Source organism: Eulemur rufifrons, chromosome 7, assembly GCF_041146395.1.
Source record: "Eulemur rufifrons isolate Redbay chromosome 7, OSU_ERuf_1, whole genome shotgun sequence".
NCBI lineage: Eukaryota > Metazoa > Chordata > Mammalia > Primates > Lemuridae > Eulemur > Eulemur rufifrons.
Genome location: NC_090989.1, coordinates 13,592,735 through 13,612,143, shown reverse-complemented (window position 1 = coordinate 13,612,143; position 19,409 = coordinate 13,592,735). Strand labels below are relative to the sequence as shown.

Genomic DNA, 19,409 nt, shown 5'->3' with positions numbered 1-19,409 from the left:
TGCCTAACATCTGAGTGTGACTCTAATTTTTTAATAACCGTTGAAATGATCTCTTCCCTTCCATTACTTCTTTAAGCACTCAGGCTATGTCTTCTCTCCCTGGGGCATTTGTCATAACCTCCTGAACAGGTGTTACTCCTCTCTCTCCCCTTCCAGCTCCATTCTAGACACTCAGCACCATCTCCACAGCACAGTTCTGAATTACTCTGTGATTTGTGCTTGAGTATGTGAGTGTGTGAGCATGTGGGATATGAGAGGAATTAAAGAAGACATTATTTATGATGCAAGCAATGAAAGGAATACTTGTATTAGAGCAAGAAAATACCTAAGGTATGTTGTGCCAACATATTATTAGCCCAATTTTCTGAAGAGGCCAAACACCTCAAAAATGGAGTAATTAACAAGCAAGTACACAAATATTTGTTAGAAACAAAGAACCATTTTTATTGAAAATAAGTAACTTCCCTAACTGTAGATGTTGCGGTCATTAACACAGTCATAACAGAGAATCAGAGATTAAGGGAGTCAAGGCTAACATTTGGAAAGACAGTGAGATGATACCAAGGATCCTAGGGCCACAAAGATTCCATTCTAAGGTATGGATAGCTGGAGCTCCAAGACTCTGTCAAGCAGGTAACTTGTTGGGTATAGAAATCTTGAGGTATGGATCCTTAAATCAGCATTAACTTTAGAAGTATCATTTTAGAAGCAAATGGTCCTCTGAGAGTGATGCTTTAGCAGCAAGAATAACATCTTCTAAAGCAAAATGGCCGGTAGCCACAGTAGCCAGAAGACGAGCCATATCCACAGCCATAGCCTGAGCCGTACCCACAGCCATAGCCAGAGCCATATCCACAGCCGTAGCCAGAGCCGTATCCGCAGCCATATCCGGTTCCATAACCACAGCCGTAAAGGGAGCCGTATCCACAGCCATAGCCAGAGCCATAGCCACACCCATAGCCAGAGCCATATCCACAGCCATAGCCAGAGCCATAGCCACAGCCATAGCCACAGGAGTTGCCGTAGTAGTTGCAACACATATTGTCAAGAGGAGAGTATTCAGGTGATTTGCAAGAGGATGTTTCTGAAGTGTAGATGCCTTCTTCTTCCCTGGGACCTTTATATACCGTCAGTAATTGCCAGAGTATACCATTCATTCCATGAGTTAGCCAACAAATATTTAAACAACTATCATGTGCTGGTCACTGTTGACAATCAATAACAGGTTGCTTAACATGAGCCAATTATTTTGAAGACTCTGGTTTTATTTAAAGAGCATCATTTCAATGTGCTCTGCCAAAGAATTGTCTCAATGAAATCATGTGCCTGGAAGTAAGACTGACACCTATTTTCAAAACCTCCTATTACAAAGTATGTATCTCATATGACAAGGTTTTGGAGAAATCTAAGAAAATTTTGCCCTTTTTCCTCTCTCCTCTTTCCTAAAATGTCTACCTCTATCCATAGGGAAGGAAATATTCCTGTCTCCTTGCTTAAGTCATGGCAAATCTTCTAACCAGGCTTCTTTCTCCCATCCGCTCTGCACTTCCACACCTTCCCCTTGTCCAGCCTCCCACATATCCCAGAAAACAGATCCACATCTAGTAATCCAAAGCCAGACTGTGTGCTGTCTGCAAGCGCTTTTCCTTATATTTCCTCCTTCCTTCCATATACTAGGCAAACTCGGGATCTGGAAAGGTAGAGCAGCCCTTTTTTTCTCTCCCATTTTTTGTAGTCACATACATACTTGGCATTGAGGAGACTTTTAAAATGTATCCAGCTTTATTTGAATGAGGAAGCAAAAAACCTCACTTAGACTGGAAACTAAGTTCTTTTCTCCAATGCAAATTTTATCAGAGTTTTGCATGATGAGCTGCGGGCACATTCCTAGAATTTGAAAAACCATTTTTTCTTTCTCCTTTCACTGCTGTTCTTTGCACATTTAGTTCAGAAACTAAAGGAGAGTGGATGATTTTAGGACGCTGCCAGTCAAAGACCACCTTCAGCTTCAGCTCCTAATACTTTCATGACACAAAAATGAGTGTTATCCCCTTTATATATATACATTTCATTCTATTCATTCAAAGTTCTCAAAATTACCCGTTATCACCAGTTCTCCGTCTTCTGCCAAAAACTGTCATTGTGATTCTGAAATATAATGTGCTCTCTTTCTTCCCAATAATCCTATCACATACCTTTTCAACATAGAAAAGAGGAAAATGAGTATCATTTCTTCTGCCATTAATACTTTTTATTTTCACCCTCAAGTCTCAGCTAAAAAAAAATCTCCTATTTATACATCAAAACTCAGAGCTGAAATCACTTCCTACAAGATGCCTTTCTTCATTGCTGCTGTCTGGATTAGGTGATCCTTCCTGTTTGCTCCTATGCACAGACAAATGGAATAGACTTGTCAGGCTTTGTTGTAACTTTTTCTTGTTTACTAATTTAAAACATGATATTCTTGAGGAAAGAGACTGTACCTTCCACATTAGACGTTCCAGGCAGAGCTAGGGTTTGGTCCACATTTTACGTAACAGAAAACATAAGAGAAATCTATAGGTCAGTGGAGGTCAAAGAATTGACCCAATGGAAGCCACTACTGAGAGGCATGACTGTAGCAAGTTATATTGATGCCACACCAAAAATTCTTTATACTGAAGCTTAACACATAGTCAGGATTTAGGAAATTGTGTTTGTTTGTTTGTTTGTTTGTTTTTGACCTTAAAATTTGTACAACATTCCAAAAATGTCAATATGTATAGCTTCTGTCTCCATTTTCTCTATTTTTTAAAAAATTTTACCTTTATAGTCCCAATGGAACCATGGTCATTCATTGTGCAAGAGGATACCTATAATTAGTGCTTGAACCTGTTATGTATCTGTTTCTTATGTATATAACCATATATACATTACCATCTGTTACTTCAATTGTAAAATTCCAGGAGCAATGCAACTTAGCTCTCTACTTATAGGATACAGAATATCCTCCTAGTATACTAAAAGTGATTTGAAAAAGTAAAGAATTCATGGAGAAAATATGTTTTCCTATGAACTCCAACTTTGCATTCCTATCATTAAAGGATTGTGAAATTTATCCTCATCAATCATACAGATAAAGATGAGAGTTCAACATCATTTATCAGAATTCCTCAGACTTTATCATGACTGACATTCCTTGCAATAATGCAGGCGAGTTAGATTAGCGGGAAGTGGGCATATAGACATGTGCTTCAAGTTCTTAATATTTTAGGAAAGATGTAGAACTTAGCAGAAATGGGGTGCTATGCAGAACTGAGCAGCTTGCCTTCCTCTGGCTTGTCCATCTCTCTGGTTCTTCCATGGAGTACACAGCTGCCAATAACATTCTTTGTGCAATAAAGTCCTGTTAAAAATCAATTAAATGATTCCTTTTGCACTTCAATTTACATGACCATATTGGAGAACTTACACTTAAACACTATGGGCCGGGCGCGGTGGCTCACGCCTGTAATCCTAGCACTCTGGGAGGCCGAGGTGGGCGGATCCTTTGAGCTCAGGAGTTCGAGACCAGCCTGAGCAAGAGCGAGACCCCATCTCTACCAAAAATAGAAAGAAATTATATGGACAGCTAAAAATATATATAGAAAAAATTAGCCGGGCATGGTGGTGCATGCCTGTAGTCCCAGCTACTCGGGAGGCTGAGAGAGGAGGATCGCTTGAGCTCAGGAGTTTGAGGTTGCTGTGAGCTAGGCTGATGCCACGGCACTCACTCTAGCCTGGGCAACAGAGTGAGACTCTGTCTCAAAAAAAAAAAAAATAAATAAACACTATGAACTTTCATTTAAGAGAATACTTATAAACTCAAAAACTGATTCTTAAACCAGACTTAGATATAGCGGGACATAGAAACAGTGTCAGGGCCCCTCGTGTCCTGGTCTCTCTAATCAATACCATTTCCCAGGTTTCCAATATCCCTGTATTCCTAAATTCTACTCCTGGAGTTCTGAAACCACATTTAATCCAAAGAACAGGACCACAAATCCATTTTCCTACTTCTTCTCTTCTGACTAAAATATATTCAATTTTCACTCCATTACAAAGAGTCCATGCTTTTTCTACATTAGATTTTTCTCATCTCCAGATATAGTTTTAAGATTATAATATGTGCCTATACATTTTTTTTGGCTGCTTTGCTTGGTGAGCATTCCTTGAACAATGCAGTTGAATTCCACAGACACTAACTTAACTCATGCCATGGAAAAGATGTTGTCTTGGGAACTGGAAACTTGCAAAGATAGATGACATTGTTCTTCTCTCAGGATCAAGCTTCTGCACAAATAAAGTGGCTCCCCCAAAAGAAGGAGATCTGTTTCCTCTCAGAACCACCCTACCTTTTTACTACCTCTACTTTAGGTCTTATCTTCTTTCCATACTAAAGTAAAATAGAAACAATAGAGCTATTGGCACATTCATATCAGTGGTTCTTAATGGCAGATGTTTTTGCTGTCTTGGACATACTTGGCATGTCTAATCACACTTTCAATTGTCACAGCATGGGGGAAAGGAGGATGTTACTGGCATGCAGTAGTAGAAACTAGGGATGCTGCTAATTCTTCAAGGCACAGAACAGCCCCCAGCAACAAAGAGACATCTGGTTCAAAATGTCAACAGTGCTGAGGTCTAGAAACTGATTTATAGCTATGCATCTATAAATAGGCTTCTATATCTCCAGGTATTTCATCCAAACTAACCCTTTCTTCTTACTTTTTACCCAACATCTGAAATTTCTATCACCAAACGTGCAGTCAAGAAAGTGACTTTTTAAATGTTTGTTTCTTATTTGTTTGTTTTTACTTATCCTACTTGTCTAGGTTTTAGGTAAATCATGATTTTCAGAATAAAGCAGACTCCAAACCTTTAAATTATTTTTTGACTATAACATCCATGAAATCCAAGCTGAAAGAGAACATAAACTCAGGAAGATCATTTCTGCTACCAAATATTTGAATTTCAACAATAAAGGAATGAGCAGTGATTCAGTACTTTATTAAGTCCCTTCAACAGGGATTTTCACAAAGCTGCCAATTTCATTTTCCAATAATCTTTATTATTAGGAATTCTTCCTTCAGTTGAGAAATCTTCCTATCTATTTTTTTCTAATATTGGTCATTGGTCTTATCTGATTACTCTGCTATGTTTCATCCCTAAAGATAAGCATTAAAAATTATCCCCATTCCAATTTTTTTCTTTTCCTTCAGTTTCTTTCCTTTTCTGTCATCTTGAAATTCAAAAATACAAATTCTATTTCACAAATTCCCTGGAATTAATGCTTTGCTTTTCAGGACCACTGCAAATACCCACTTCCAGGACACAACACCCCTGGATTACTGAAACAATCTCTATTCTATGCATCACCAAACAACAAGCTCTGAATACATACCTGGCATATGATTTGCACTCAATATTTGTCTAATAAAAAATAGATGATTAAGTTGACACATATTCCAATGTTGATATGCCACTTATAAACTGTAAGATATTTGGATATATGCTTAAATTCTCTGAATACCAGTTTCTTCCTTCCAAAGTGGGATCTAAGCATTTTTACATCATCATTTTTATATTTTTCATGTCTAGTCAGTGCTTTGGGGCAGGAACTGTACTCAATAAATGTTACTTCCTTGATTCCATTTTTCTCACACCATAGTTTTAAATTCTCATCTAATAGTTTTGCAAATATTCATATTTATTTTTAGAGAAATGCTGATTATGTCAGAATTTAATTTAATAACTTTGTAATTTAAAGGAGGTTGTTCTATGGCATACACATATGCTCTAATTAGAAACTTTTTATGATGAAGCAGCAAAACCTCTTCGAAGATAAATTACCCTCCCAGTAGCCTTTGTACACCCTTACTGAGCCATTCTGTATAGGAATTTAGTACTAAAAATACAGTGTCAACTATACGTCATTGGAAACGGCATCATGAGTATTTTCAAGTTCTACAATTACAGGGTAACTTTACGTTGTGTTTTTCAAGCATATCACTTGAGGACATGTTTAGGCACCAATAATTGAAAAAGCTCATGTGATTGCTTTTTAGTTCCAAAGGGGTCAAAATATCGGTCATAGTAGAAAATCATTTCATTTTTAGGATGATGACTGTTTTCATATCTTCATTACAGTAAGAATAAGGTCAGAGGTCTATTAAACAATAAATCTTCAATAGCCACATGAAATATGTTCTAGAGATCCCCATAGTTGAAGGTGCACATAAATTTCCTCCTTATAGTACAGTATGCTTTTCTCTAGCTTCCAATTTCAAAAGTTTTCTAGTCTAAACTCTCATTAAACAATGAAAAATATCTCCTCCAACCAGTCCATCTATACTGTAGTTCGTAAAGTATCTTTACATACATTATCTCAATTCATTCTCACAATCTGTTGAAATAAATAAGGTAGGTACTTTTCAAACTAGTGTTTGGGAGAAAAAGCTGAGGCCCAGAGTAGTTAAGTCGCTAGCCCAAAGTCACACAGCTGATGAGTGCCATCCATTATGTGCTCCTCCTGGCCAGGCTGTCGTTCTCATCCAGGGCTAGTGCTGCTCTCTGGATACTCTTATTATAACAGAGAAAAGCTGGAAATTTTATCTCCAGATCTGGTTGGTGATTACATTTCTCCCAGCAGTGGTCACGAATGCATAAGAAGATGGCTACTAGTCCCATTGTCCTGTCTGACTGGCCAGTTCCTTTTCATGCTTCAAGACTCAAGTGCCCCCTCTTCTTGGAGCTCTTTCCTATCTTCCCACTAAATAATCCATCTTTATTTTATAACTCTTATCTATAATATATCCCTGTAAAAACAGTTATCTCATTCTGTTTTTAATCTTATTATATAACATAAATATAATAAGATTATTGATTCACTGAAGACTGAGCCCATTTAGATAGATAGATGATAGGTAAGTAGATAGGTAGGTAGACAGGTAGGGAAAGAAAGGAAGAAAGAAAAAAAGAGAGAAAAGGAGAGAAAGAGAGAAAGAAAGAAAACTATCCACAGCATCTACCATATCACAAGTTTTTCCTTATCCTATAGATTGCATAGCAACTTCTTTCTACACTACTGAGTACCCAGAAGACCTAATTTTATTTGAAGAGAATTATGGAGATTTCACACCAGCATGATAGCCTTCCTATTTTTCTAAGATAACTTGCATTGTGAAAAGCTGACTCCCTTCCTCTTCCACCTGCTTCTGCTACACTTACAGGAGATTGCAAATTAGAGAGAGACACACAGAGAGAGAGAGTATCCCCCTTTACTTTTCTGCCACTGTCAGTACCAACATCATTTTGTCTGCTGGTCAGGCTCAACGCTTCTGAGTCAGTCTTGATGTACAGTTCACAGAATTTCAGGGCCAGGATGGACACTAGGCCACCACCTATCCCAGAGTTCTCCCAATGGTGATCTTGTCTGTCTAGCCTATGATTTGGGCAGCTTCCATCGCCTGTATTCCCATGGAATAGCCAATTCAGCTCTCAGGGTTATAGCTACTGGAAAGATGTTTTACGTTTAGAAGTCATTCTCCCTGTAACTGTTATCCATTGGTTCCAATTGTGATTTCTGGGTCAAAAGAAGCAAATCCAATCCTCCTGCCCCCATTATAAGCCCTTAGATGTGTTTTGATTACCCATGCCACTTCTTTCTTCACAAGTATAATATTATATCCTATTATCTTTCTTCACAAGATATCATGAGGATGCATTTCCATTAAGATGTCCAAGGAAACTTGGACATCTCTTCTATCTTCCCTGGCATCATGCCCAGGATTCAAGATTCAGCCCCAGACTGGGTCAGGAGCCCATCAATTCTTTTCCTTGATTGGTGTCAATACTCAATTCAAGCCCACACCACATCTTTCCCGAATTCTCCTAGGTTCGTGTCTCTTCCTCTTCCAGTCCATTCTACAAGATATTCCCAGCTTTGCTTTCCATAAACACAATTATGAATTCTGTGCATATGCATATATGAGGGTGTGTTTCTGTTATTTCAGATGTGAGTAAAATCATCAAACAGTAAATTATTGAAGAAAGATATTTGAGATAAATATTTTTCAAAAAATGGTGAAGTCACAGGGAACCACACACACACAAAAAATAATAAAGCAGGGAAATCACAAAACCTGTAGTCACTGATGATGTAAAATAAGATAGATGACATAGACTTGATTTATTCAAAAATGTATTTTACTGGGAAACTGATTTGCCCCAATGTAGAGCACAAATGCTCATGGCCAAGGCCACAGCATTGAAAGAAGCCATGAGGTGTAAGGGTTAAATTTCAGAAAACAATTGAAATATAATCTTCTTTCTCCCATTAACATCAAAGCCCATTTATGGCAAAAACAGTTAAAAGTGATTTAAACAGCTTTCAATGTCTACTCCCTTGTGATACATTTTTTCTCGTTACTTCAGAAGCAAATGATGCTCTGATAGTGATTTTCCAACAGCAAGAAAAATAGCGTCTCCTGTAGCAAAATGGATGGTAGCCATGGCAACTGTAGCCAGAACTAGAATCATAGCCGCAGCCATAGCCTGACCGATCTCCACAGCCAGAGTCAGAGCTGTATCTATAACCTCCACGGGAATCTCCATAGTAGTAGCAACTCATGGTGTTAAGAGGTGAGTGTGAATAAGCTCCATGGAGGTGCTTCTGAAAGTCTGAATGTTCCCCACAATCACAGACCTTCGCACATGATCAGTGAGGGATTGTGACACCCTGAGTTGCCCTGTTCAGTCACATAGCAATTTGCTTCAAAGGAACTCATTTTACTAGGCACTCCAATTTTGTCAGGAAGTTTCTTTCTAATTTCCTGTCACCCAGGGTTTGTCTCTAGTTAATAATGAGCCTGGAACAAAATTGACTTCTTTCTCATCACCCTATTCTACAAAGAACATATCTCTCATGTGACTCATGACCCTACTTAGACCAAAATATTTCTTTAGTCCTCTAATTAAATTCAGTGGCCATGAAATTGTGTTTGTTTGTATGTGTGTGTGTGTGTGTGTGTGTAAATATATGTAATAATACTAGTATTACCTAATAGGGACTTTAATTCCTGTTAGGCAATACTAGTATTATTCTCACTTCACGTAAAATAATAATGAGATTAAAAAAAAAAAAAAAACACAGTGACATGACCAGAATCACACAGGTGTATAATGACAGAGGTATAACTTAGTCATCAGACTCCAAATTTCATATTCTTTTTGTCTGACCTCAAAAAGAAAGGCAGAAGCCAATAAATCAACTTTTGCTAAAAACATTGAAATGTTAATATTAGCATTTCATAAATTGTGAACATCCATGATTTGCTTTTTTTTTTTTTTTTTTTTTTGCTAACATCATTTCTTATACTTCATCTTGACCCTCCTGGGTTTGTACAAACCAAACACAAATTTTTAACTCTGCCTTCTGTGAGTTCCTAGTCTCCCTTAATGAGCAAAGTACCATTATCATTTACCAGTCCAGTCACAATGATCCAGGTTTTATCCCTTGTGGTCAGAATTGCCTACTATTCTTATTTCTGAAAGAAGAATTAGGTAAAGATATGGCCAAGAGAGAATAAATATGTTTTTTTTAAATAAGTGTTTATATTATGGATCTAAGCCTATATAAAAGTATATTAATTTTAATTACAAGCATATAAAATTAAGCCGTAAAGCAAAAGCCATCTTGAGATTTAGCTTCCCATCATTATTGTCTGTGCCCACTTCTCTTCCCCAAAAAATCTACAACACACATGCAATCCTTTAAATTTCCATGGATCCTTCCACGTAGCAAATTCTTCCCTATCTTCTCCTCAGACGAGTTCATAATCATGATGTTTACTTGCACAAATTTAATTGGATTCTTTACTAGACAGTCACTAAACAAATCAATTCAATGTATCCTCGTGTATTGAGAGCAGGCCACATATATAAGGCACAATTAGGGCCAACTATATGGCGTACAACCAGTACAGTTGCACAGGGCCTAGTGCTCAGAAAGGGACACTTTGCTTGGTTTTTAATGCTCTGCAGCCACCAGTTTTAAGTTCTTAACCCCTTTATCTGTGAATTTGTCATTTGTAAGTGAAGTCTGCTGAGACAATGGGACATGTGCTGGAGGTGAGGTGTCAGTTCACATGCAGTCTCGTCCCTTATCACCTGCCCACTTCCCCAGAATGGGTCCTTGGTTTCCTGCTCCCCTATCCAGTGACAGCTGCCACCTTCTGCCTGCCACAGGAGCCTAGGTACAGACCTGGAAGAGTTGAGATGGAGCCCTGTGAGGATCTAGACTCACTCAGTGGGTACTCCCATGCCCAAGAGCACATGACATTAAGTGGAAAACACAAAACACCATGCATATCAAGAGAGCACAGAATGAAGGATAAAGCTTTTTTTCTGCTTTTTAAATTAGCAGTTCCATATTTTCAGTTTTCACTGGGCTCTGCAAATTATGTAGCTGGCTCAAGACACAAAACCAAGGATTGAGAGGATGTAAGCAGCAAGAACATGCATTCTTAGACTTTCAAGGTCCCATTAATATTTTAGGAAGTGGTCCTTGACACTGCATCCCCTTCCAGAGCTCACTCTGTCTCCCTACTTCCCATCACAACTACCGTAGTTCGGTTTGTTTGAAAATTTCACATTGAAATGTGATCCCCAGTGTTGGAGGTGTTTGGGTCATGGGGGTGGATCCCTTGTGAATGGCTTGGTGCAATTCTCCTGGTAACAAGTGAGTTCTCTATTAGTCCCTGCCAAAGCTGGCTATTGAAAAGAGCCTGGCACCTCCCCACTCCTTGCTTCCACTCTTGCCATGTGATCTCTGCATACACTGACTCCGTTTGGCCCTCTGCCATGACTGGAAGCAGCCTGAAGCCCTCACCAAAAGCAGATGTTGGCACCAGCTTCTTGTACAGCCTGCAGAATTATGAGCAAATTAAATCTCTTTTCTTTATAAATTTCCAAGCCTCAGGTATTCCTTTATAACATCACAAATAGACTAAGATAAAGACCAAATTTATTCAATGAATGGGCTATGCCCACAGTGTTGCCTTCTTCTTACCCATTACTGAATAGGCTTTAGCATCATTTAACATCTCTGAAACATTGCACAACATAAACCTTTATCTCCTTATTAAATTTTCATTATTTACCTCACAATTTTCTTCAAAATAAATAAAGCCCCACAAAAATATAATGGATCAAAAATCTACATTTGCCAGTTACAAGTCTACTTGACTTACCACAATATAATCTCAAATGTCTTCCTAAGTAGATTCTTAAATTGATCTATATTAAAGTTTAGTTGTCTTATTATAAATATATCTTAATTAATATTTGATAACAAATAAAACACACATGACCAAACACTCAGATAATAAACAAATTCTTGTAAGTTTCACTACATGTTGCCTGGAGCATTTTGTGCAATAATTTATTGCCAAAAATAAATGCTCAACAGTATGTCACTAGGCTTGGCATCATGGCATAGTTTGGAGTTCATTAACTTTGGTGCAAGGAAGTGTTGCCTGTTAAATACTTCTGACCTAGAAACATTACTATGTATATTATATATGAAGAGAAGTATTACATAATACTAAGTATGCTTTTTTCCTTACGGCAACTCAACAGTGAACACCAGCAATGCTAAGTCAAGATCCAGAGCTCATTCGCCTGACTCATTTTATACAAGATGGCTACAAAGTCTCTTACTGAAGACTTGTAACAAAAAGATAACTAATTCTCAAGAAAATCCATTCCATTGATAAATAGTTCAAACTGTTAAAGAAATCCCAAAATACCCCAGTTTCTCAGCATTCAACAATGAATAGTTCCTATGCACTTAGTATCCCTGGTGGAAATATTGTCTATACTGTTCCTCTCAGCAGTTACTTTTGTGAATCTTGATGCAACACTGTTACCTAATATGGTCTTTTCTGTTCCCACTTCCCAGCTGACATGGTGGGTCCCACTGACAGCTGCAGATGAGCTGATATTACATATTCTAGCCAGGCCTTCCAAGTTACCCAGATTCTGTGACTATTTGCAAGAGAAGCCTGGGACTGCCTCTCCTAATCTGACTTGTCTGGTAAAGGAAAGACCTCTGTCGATAAGATGGCACCTATTTGATTCCTCCTCTCTTCTTTGTTCTATAAAGTCATTTCTCCAATCTTCTGACATTCTACCTACCATTCATCACTCGAGGAGCAACTTGAGTCTCCTGGAACTTCCCACTGCCCATCATCTCTGATTTTGATTTTTTCCAAAATACCTTGTGCATAACTATTAGCGAAGTTACCTCATCTGTATCATAAGCTGCCAGTAAGCTGCTGGTAAGCTGTCTCACTGGAAAAAATATTGATAAATATTTCTATCTTAGTCAATTTCAAACTACCAACATGATGTTACTGACTGTGGAGTTGAGAAGAAATATACACAATTTGCATTCACAAGCCAGTGCAAGCTGGCTCTGCCACACCACTGCAAGAGAGGCATCTTGGTGTGTCACTTAAAAACATGGACTCTGGCTTCCAATTCTGATTCTGCCTCTAATTAGCTCTAAAATCTTGGATGATTTACTTAGCTTTTCTGTGCCTCAGTTTGCCCATCTTAAAATGAATATAATGATAGTGCCTACCTCTTAGGGTTGTGAAGAGAATTTGAGTTAATCTGTAAATCACTCATAACAGCACCTGGCCAATATAAGTGCTATTTAGGAAGTTTTATTTTTAATATAAAATGAAATGTGTGACCTTTTTATCTCTCCCATACACCAGAGTGTAAACTCCTTGGAGTCTAGAACTTTGCCTTATACTATTAAGTCTGCAGACTCTAGTAAAGTTCATTGTGTCATAGTTTATATATCTTTGATGAATGACTGTTGATAGTTCAGAATCTAAAATAGAGATTGGCCCATAGAAGGTGAATTTTTATCTTTCCTCAAAGCATCAATACACACACACACACACTCACACATTTTATCTGCTTCTTACTTTGGAACTCTAATTTATTCAATGCTGAAGGATATCTCTCTACAATGTGATCAGCTTTCTAAAACCACTTAATACTACTGGATTTCTCCTTCCATTACAGAAATTTATATGAAATCATGTTTTTTTCCTGTTTCTATATCCAGCATCATCATTGTCTTCAGTCCTCTATATTTCAAAGCCACTCTTTGTCCATAGAATCCCAGAGATTACAATAAGAAGAAACTTGAGGGTAGAGTTAGTTTTGCCCCTCCCCTGGACACCAGAATTGCATTCACAGCATGTCCATGAATTAGGGAGTTATACCACGCTTTAATACTTTTCAGACAGCGCAGCCCCAAATACTGCCAATCTACTTTTCAGACAGAAATTATTATTAGAGGGGTTTCTTACATTGAGAAGTCTGATCCATTGAATCTTCTATGTATTCATTCTGATTATGGTCTCTTGAATTGGACAAAGTGAATAAAATATGGTTATCTGATACTTTTCAAATATACACCACAGACAATGTTTCCTGCCCCAATTTTTAAACTTGTAAACTTTATAAAACATGCTTCATTTTTTTTTCTAGTAAGGGAAAGCATTCATGCTTCCATTTTCAAATGCTAATGTTCAGCATATCTGATAATTTAGTACTTATTTCATCCTTTCTATTGCTTTATCTTTATGAACCTAATTATGGTTTGTTTTCCAAGCATATCACTGCGACTAGCTCACAAAATTGTTATATATCTTCTCCAAGGTACAGAATATCATTACCACTGCTGTTTTCTTATGATTGTTAAATCACAGTAGAGTATACAGGAAAAAAAGGGGATCATTCCAGCAGTATTTTTTTTATTATGGCAAAGGAAATACCAAAGATCAATAATACCCATGCTAAACACAAAGCCTCAAGTTCCCAGCCATTTGTATAAATTCTTTATTATTAAGTCATGATTGGTAAACTTCAATAACTTTTATCCTTTAAAAATTGGCCAGCCATCATCCCTCCACTCTTCCTGAAGCCAGGCATTGTTCTGCAATTTGTTTATCACATTTCTTCTCTCGCAAGCAGTTTTATTATAATGTCAATATTTTTAATTAATTCTGATGGTTAATTAATTCCTTAACAAGCAACAAGCTCTTACTAAACACATACAATATATTAAATGGCATACCATGGTCAATAGAATTCTAAGGAGGCTCTCGGGATTTCCACCCAGTGGTATTCATGCTTTTGTGTAATCTCCTCACCTGGAGTAGAAATAGCAGGACTGTAACATCCTCCTAATCAGTAGAATATGGCAGAGGTGATGGGATAGCACCCCATGGTTATGTGACCTCTTAAGACAACAGTGAAGGGATTTCTGTTAATGATTTTACAGGTAAGTAAACACATGAATTAAGAAACCAATTATTTTTATCTGTTATTGTAATATTCATTTTAAATGTCATATGCAAAATACAGATTCAAAGACAAACCTTAATTAAAAACAAGTAAATAACATGCTGGGCATAACTTTGCTACAGTCTTCATCTTGTTGCTTTTTGTTTGTTTTCTTATAAAGTCTGTGTATACTTTGAGTGCAATGATTTTTTTTGTTGTTGCTGTTTATCTTATACTCCCCTTGTCCATCCATAAACAATGACTGGCACTGGTAGGCTTTCATTAATTATTTGCTAAATTGAATTGAATTGAATTGAATCAAATCAAATCGAATCAGGTTGGATACAAGAAGTTAATTCTTGTAGTAATGTCTAGGATAAATTTGACAAACAAAAGACTGAACTCATAGAGAATCTTTATGAGGCTATTGCACCAGATAAAAGGCCAGGAATTTCTGGCCTAAAGCAATTGAAATGGCACCCCAAAGAAGGGAAAGTAGTTATAAGAAACATAAACAGAATTTGGCAAGAGATCGGCTTTGGTAGTGAAGAAAATGGAGGAACAGATAATGATGTTAAATTTTCAGATCTTTGCAACTTGGCAATGATGATGTCATTTTAATACTTTTCTGGTTTTCTTTATAGTTAAGATGACGTCTACTTTCTACATGTAAGCGCTTTGGGATCAAGGAGAGATTCCCACAAAACATGGTGAGAAAATGACTCAGTTTATATTATTTGGCAATAACAGTGATTAAAATGAGTAATGAGAGCTGTGATACTCATCTCCGCTAGGTATTACTCACCCATGAGAAGCTCATAAAAGCAATGATCTAGTTAATAACTTTACACCTTCGGCTAATGTTGCAACCACCACAGTCCCTTTTTATACACAGTTTGTAGTCGCTATATCACGTATTTTGTCATCCTAGTACAACAAACAGCAAGTAGGGTAACCATGGCAATGTTTAAATGAAGCCTTGCCTAAGTGTTCCTATTAGGAGTGAGCATACCAGTTTTATATCAGATAATTTCTTTCTCAGAAGTTCTAGATCACCACAAAAGTGTAATGGTTAAATGTCTGGGAGAACATACATTCCAATGATAACTAATCATTACTTCTTCGAAATTACAGAAGAATCCCGAGGAAACCAATGTTGGGCTGAGGTCCTAACCCGTGCAGAGCAGAAGGCTGAGGACTGAGGACGGGGCTGCTTGTTGGCCTGACTCATGCTGATGCTGATGTTAGAAAAGCAAGCCATGCTGCTTTCATAACAACTATTAAGACTGCATTTGCAACCCCCAACATTCTAAAATGACAAACCATGTGAAATTTTACTAGTCAGGATATATTGTGAACCAATTACACAATTTCGCTGACCTTTTCAAAAGACAAGAACTACAACAACATATTACATACGATTTTGTTTTTTTTATTTTTTTATTTTTTTGTTTTTCAGCTCATTATGGGGGTACAAAAGTTCAGACTATATATATTGCCCATGCCTCCCCATCCCCCCGAGTCTGAGTTTCAATTGTGTCCATTCCCCAGGCAGTGCGCATCGCACTCATCAAGTAGGTATACACCCATCCCTTCCACCCAGCCCCGACCTCTGTCCAATACCCAATTGGTGTTATTTCCAAGTGTGCACTCAGGGAAACCAGTTTGCTGGTGAGTACACGTGGTGCTTATTTTTCCATTCTTGGGATACTTCACTTAATAGAATGGGTTCCAACTCTCTCCAGGAGAACCAAAGAGATGCCGTATCGCCATTATTTCTAATAGCTGAGTAATATTCCATGGTATACATATACCACATTTTGCTAATCCATTCATGAATTGATGGGCATTTGGGTTGTTTCCACATCTTTGCGATTGTGAATTGTGCTGCTATAAACATTCAGGTGCAGGTTTCTTTTTTATAGAATGACTTTTGTTCTTCTGGGTAGATGCCCAATAATGGGATTGCTAGATCGAATGGTAGGTCTACTTGAATCTGTTTAAGGTATCTCCACATTGCTTTCCACAGGGGTTGCACTAGTTTACAAACCCACCAGCAGTGTATGAGTGTACCTGTCTCTCCACACTCACGCCAACATGTATTGTTTTGGGACTTTTTGATAAAGGCCATTCTCACTGGAGTTAAGTGATATCTCATTGTGGTTTTGATTTGCATTTCCCTGATGATTAGAGATGTTGAACACTTTTTCATATGTTTGTTAGCCATTTTTATATCTTCTTTTGAAAAATTTCTATTCATGTCCTTTGCCCACTTTTTGATAGGGTTGTTCAATTTTTTCTTATTGATTTTCCTGAGTTCTAAATAGGTTCTTGTTATCAGTCCTTTACCTGATGTGTAGTATGCGAAAATTTTTTCCCATTCTGTAGGTGGTCTGTTTATTCTCGTGACTGTTTCTTTGGCTGTGCAGAAGCTTTTTAATTTGATCAGGTCCCATTTATTTATGTTTTTTGTTGCTGTGATTGCCTTAGGGGTCTTCTTCATAAATTCTTTGCCTAGGCCAATGTCTGTAAGAGTCTTTCCTATGTTTTCTTCTAGAATTCTAATAGTTTCCGACCTAAGGTTTAATTAAGTCTGTTAACCACCGTGATTTGATTTTTGTGAGAGGTGAGAGCTGTGTGTCCTGTTTTAGTCTTCTACATGTGGATATCCAGTTTTCCCAGCACCATTTATTAAATAAGGAATCTTTTCCCCAGAGTATGTTTTTGTCTGCTTTGTCAAAGATTAGATGGCTATATGAGGATGGTTTTATATTTGGATTATAAAGAATCAAGGTGAAACCTTGCCCTCAAAGAGGATTACTAGTTCTCCACCAATTGACACAAACCAGATTCTAAACAGCAACATGTCACAGGAAGAATTTCAAACGTGCATATGATTTTGAAAGAAAAAGAAAACCTTCTCAAAGAAGATACAACTGTGCCCCTACAGGTCATGGGAAGCATTGCATATGCACCTGAGAATTGAAATCCCTGAAAAGACTCAAATAACCAGACTCTAAAACAGGAAGCTAAAGGATTCATGATTGTTCTATTTAAACTATTTATGATACGTGGCGAACAAGCCCAATTTTTCGCTTAATATAGGTTATTATAGTATGCTCAGAGCTGGTCTGACCATCTCCAGTTTCAACAATAACACTCAAGTCAGGAGACTATCGGTTCCTATTTAGATTAATTACCATGGCCAGGGGGTTTCAGATCAAAATAGAAATTGTTCAAATGATAGGTATGGCACCAAAAAAAAAAAATGACAAAAATCTCAAACATCACATTTTTTAATATTTTCACCAGGTAATTGAAATAATTCATTCAAACCAAACTTTTCTTTTTGCAAAAGCCAGAATTTAGAAAATGCACAAAGAAATTGCAAAGCTACAACTCAATACATTTTGTAGGATATAATTTGTTTTTTTCTGAATTTTCATCTTAAAGAGAACCAAGTTGATTGCTTTTTTACTTAAAAATTGTACGCAGAAAGCAGAGTAAATCAGTTTGTAAGATACCCTTCCTATATTATTATTGAGTCAATATCTATCCACCAAGAATAGTTTTAGAAAGAAACTAAAAGGTTAAAGAAAGAGAATTCCTGGGTGCAATAAAGTAAGAAGAGACACAGATAGTTTGGATTATTGCTTAATATTTTAAAAAAATTATTTTGGAGACAAAGTATAATAATATGAACATTGTCAAAAATGAAAAAAAAAATCATTTTTGAAGAATCAGATCTCTTTAACAATAATAAGAGGAACCAGACAGCACACTAAAATTGTTCAAAAATTTAGAAAAACATATAAGTAGAAAATTAAATGTTTTTCCAGGTTATAGAAAATATAATAAATGATTACATTAAGAAACTTACTAAGAATATAATAATATAATGCAATCTTTTTCACTTCTGTTGAATTTTGTGCTCTTATACTCAGTCAATGAGAAATAAGCAAGTAACAATACTTCTGATCTCTTGCCTCTTCATGTCATCTTGCTCTGGCTGAAATATTTCTACTTTAAATGAATTGATAAATTTTGGCAAATGAATTCATTTTAATAGCTATAATATTTTTATTTCCTTCCATATGTCACTAGCAATATTTTATCTCCCCACCTAGGTTCTAAAAGTTTGAACTATTACCTCAGGTAATAAATATCACAATATAAGTTCTTAATTAAATATAAGATAAATTGAAATAAATACAAAACTGTACCTCTCTTTGGAAGCTCATATAATCCAACTCATAGAAAAGTCTGAGTTTTTCATCAATTTAACTAAGAAAATACTCATGATCATATTGGAAACCTGAAAAAATATTAGGCAGTAATCCAGCTATTTCAAATATTTAAACGTTTAGTACTTACACACAAGTTCCTACATTTGCTAAAATTTCTAATTTCAAATGTTTGCCATGATTCAAAAGATAATTCAGTCAGAAGATGTGATGTGATGTAGTAGCCACAGCACTCCCCTTTGCTGATGAACCCCTCGGGCCATTGATTAACGCAATCAATTGAGTACCAGACCATTACATCTGATTAAGCACTCCCTGATTTTATTGGCAATTTAAGAAGTGCTTAATGCTGAGGAGGGAATCTAAAAGCATTAAATCTCATATATCTTTTTTTTTTCCGGGAGGGAAAACTTCATTTGGTATTCAGTCCACACTAGATAAACGTTGGTCTATGGAGCCAGAAACACTAATACATATAGGCATGCAGAAGATGAATAAATAGAAGAGAAATATCCTACAAATGTGCAGGGTTTTAACTGTTGAGTCAAGTGTTCTTTCCGGGGAACTTCTTTGGAACTCAATAACAAAGACAATAATAACTACTGTAACAAGGTCTCCCCTCCTTGCAATCTTGGGAAAGCCATATTATTTAGTAGTCTTTACTGCTTGCCTTTGTATCTCGTATGAATGCATCCCAGGAGCACGAGAAATATGAGCTTCTGTGGGAAACTGCAGAGATCCAAGAAGTACTCTAACATAAGTAAAAGAAAAGAAAAG

The 19,409-nt window shown here is 36.9% G+C and overlaps 1 protein-coding gene across 1 annotated transcript; it reads right to left on the bottom strand.

The window, feature by feature from the left end:
• Nucleotides 1-734: 734 nt before the first annotated feature.
• LOC138386127 (keratin-associated protein 21-1-like) lies at nucleotides 735-8,650 on the bottom strand. The gene is made up of 2 exons (XM_069472372.1): nucleotides 8,545-8,650; nucleotides 735-1,036 (listed from the first exon to the last, which is right to left on the bottom strand). The coding sequence occupies exons 1-2, from the start codon at nucleotides 8,648-8,650 to the stop codon at nucleotides 735-737; spliced, it is 408 nt and encodes a 135-aa protein (XP_069328473.1).
• Between the last annotated feature and the right edge of the window lie 10,759 nt (nucleotides 8,651-19,409).

What these genes read in the sequence shown, in the direction of transcription:
- LOC138386127 (XM_069472372.1), bottom strand. Translation starts at nt 8,650, where the DNA reads ATGAGTTGCTACTACTATGGAGATTCCCGTGGAGGTTATAGATACAGC. An exon ending in CGGCTATGATTCTAGTTCTG is followed by an intron (nt 1,037 to 8,544) that starts GCTACAGTTGCC and finishes TTGACAATATGT; the next exon opens with GTTGCAACTACTACGGCAAC.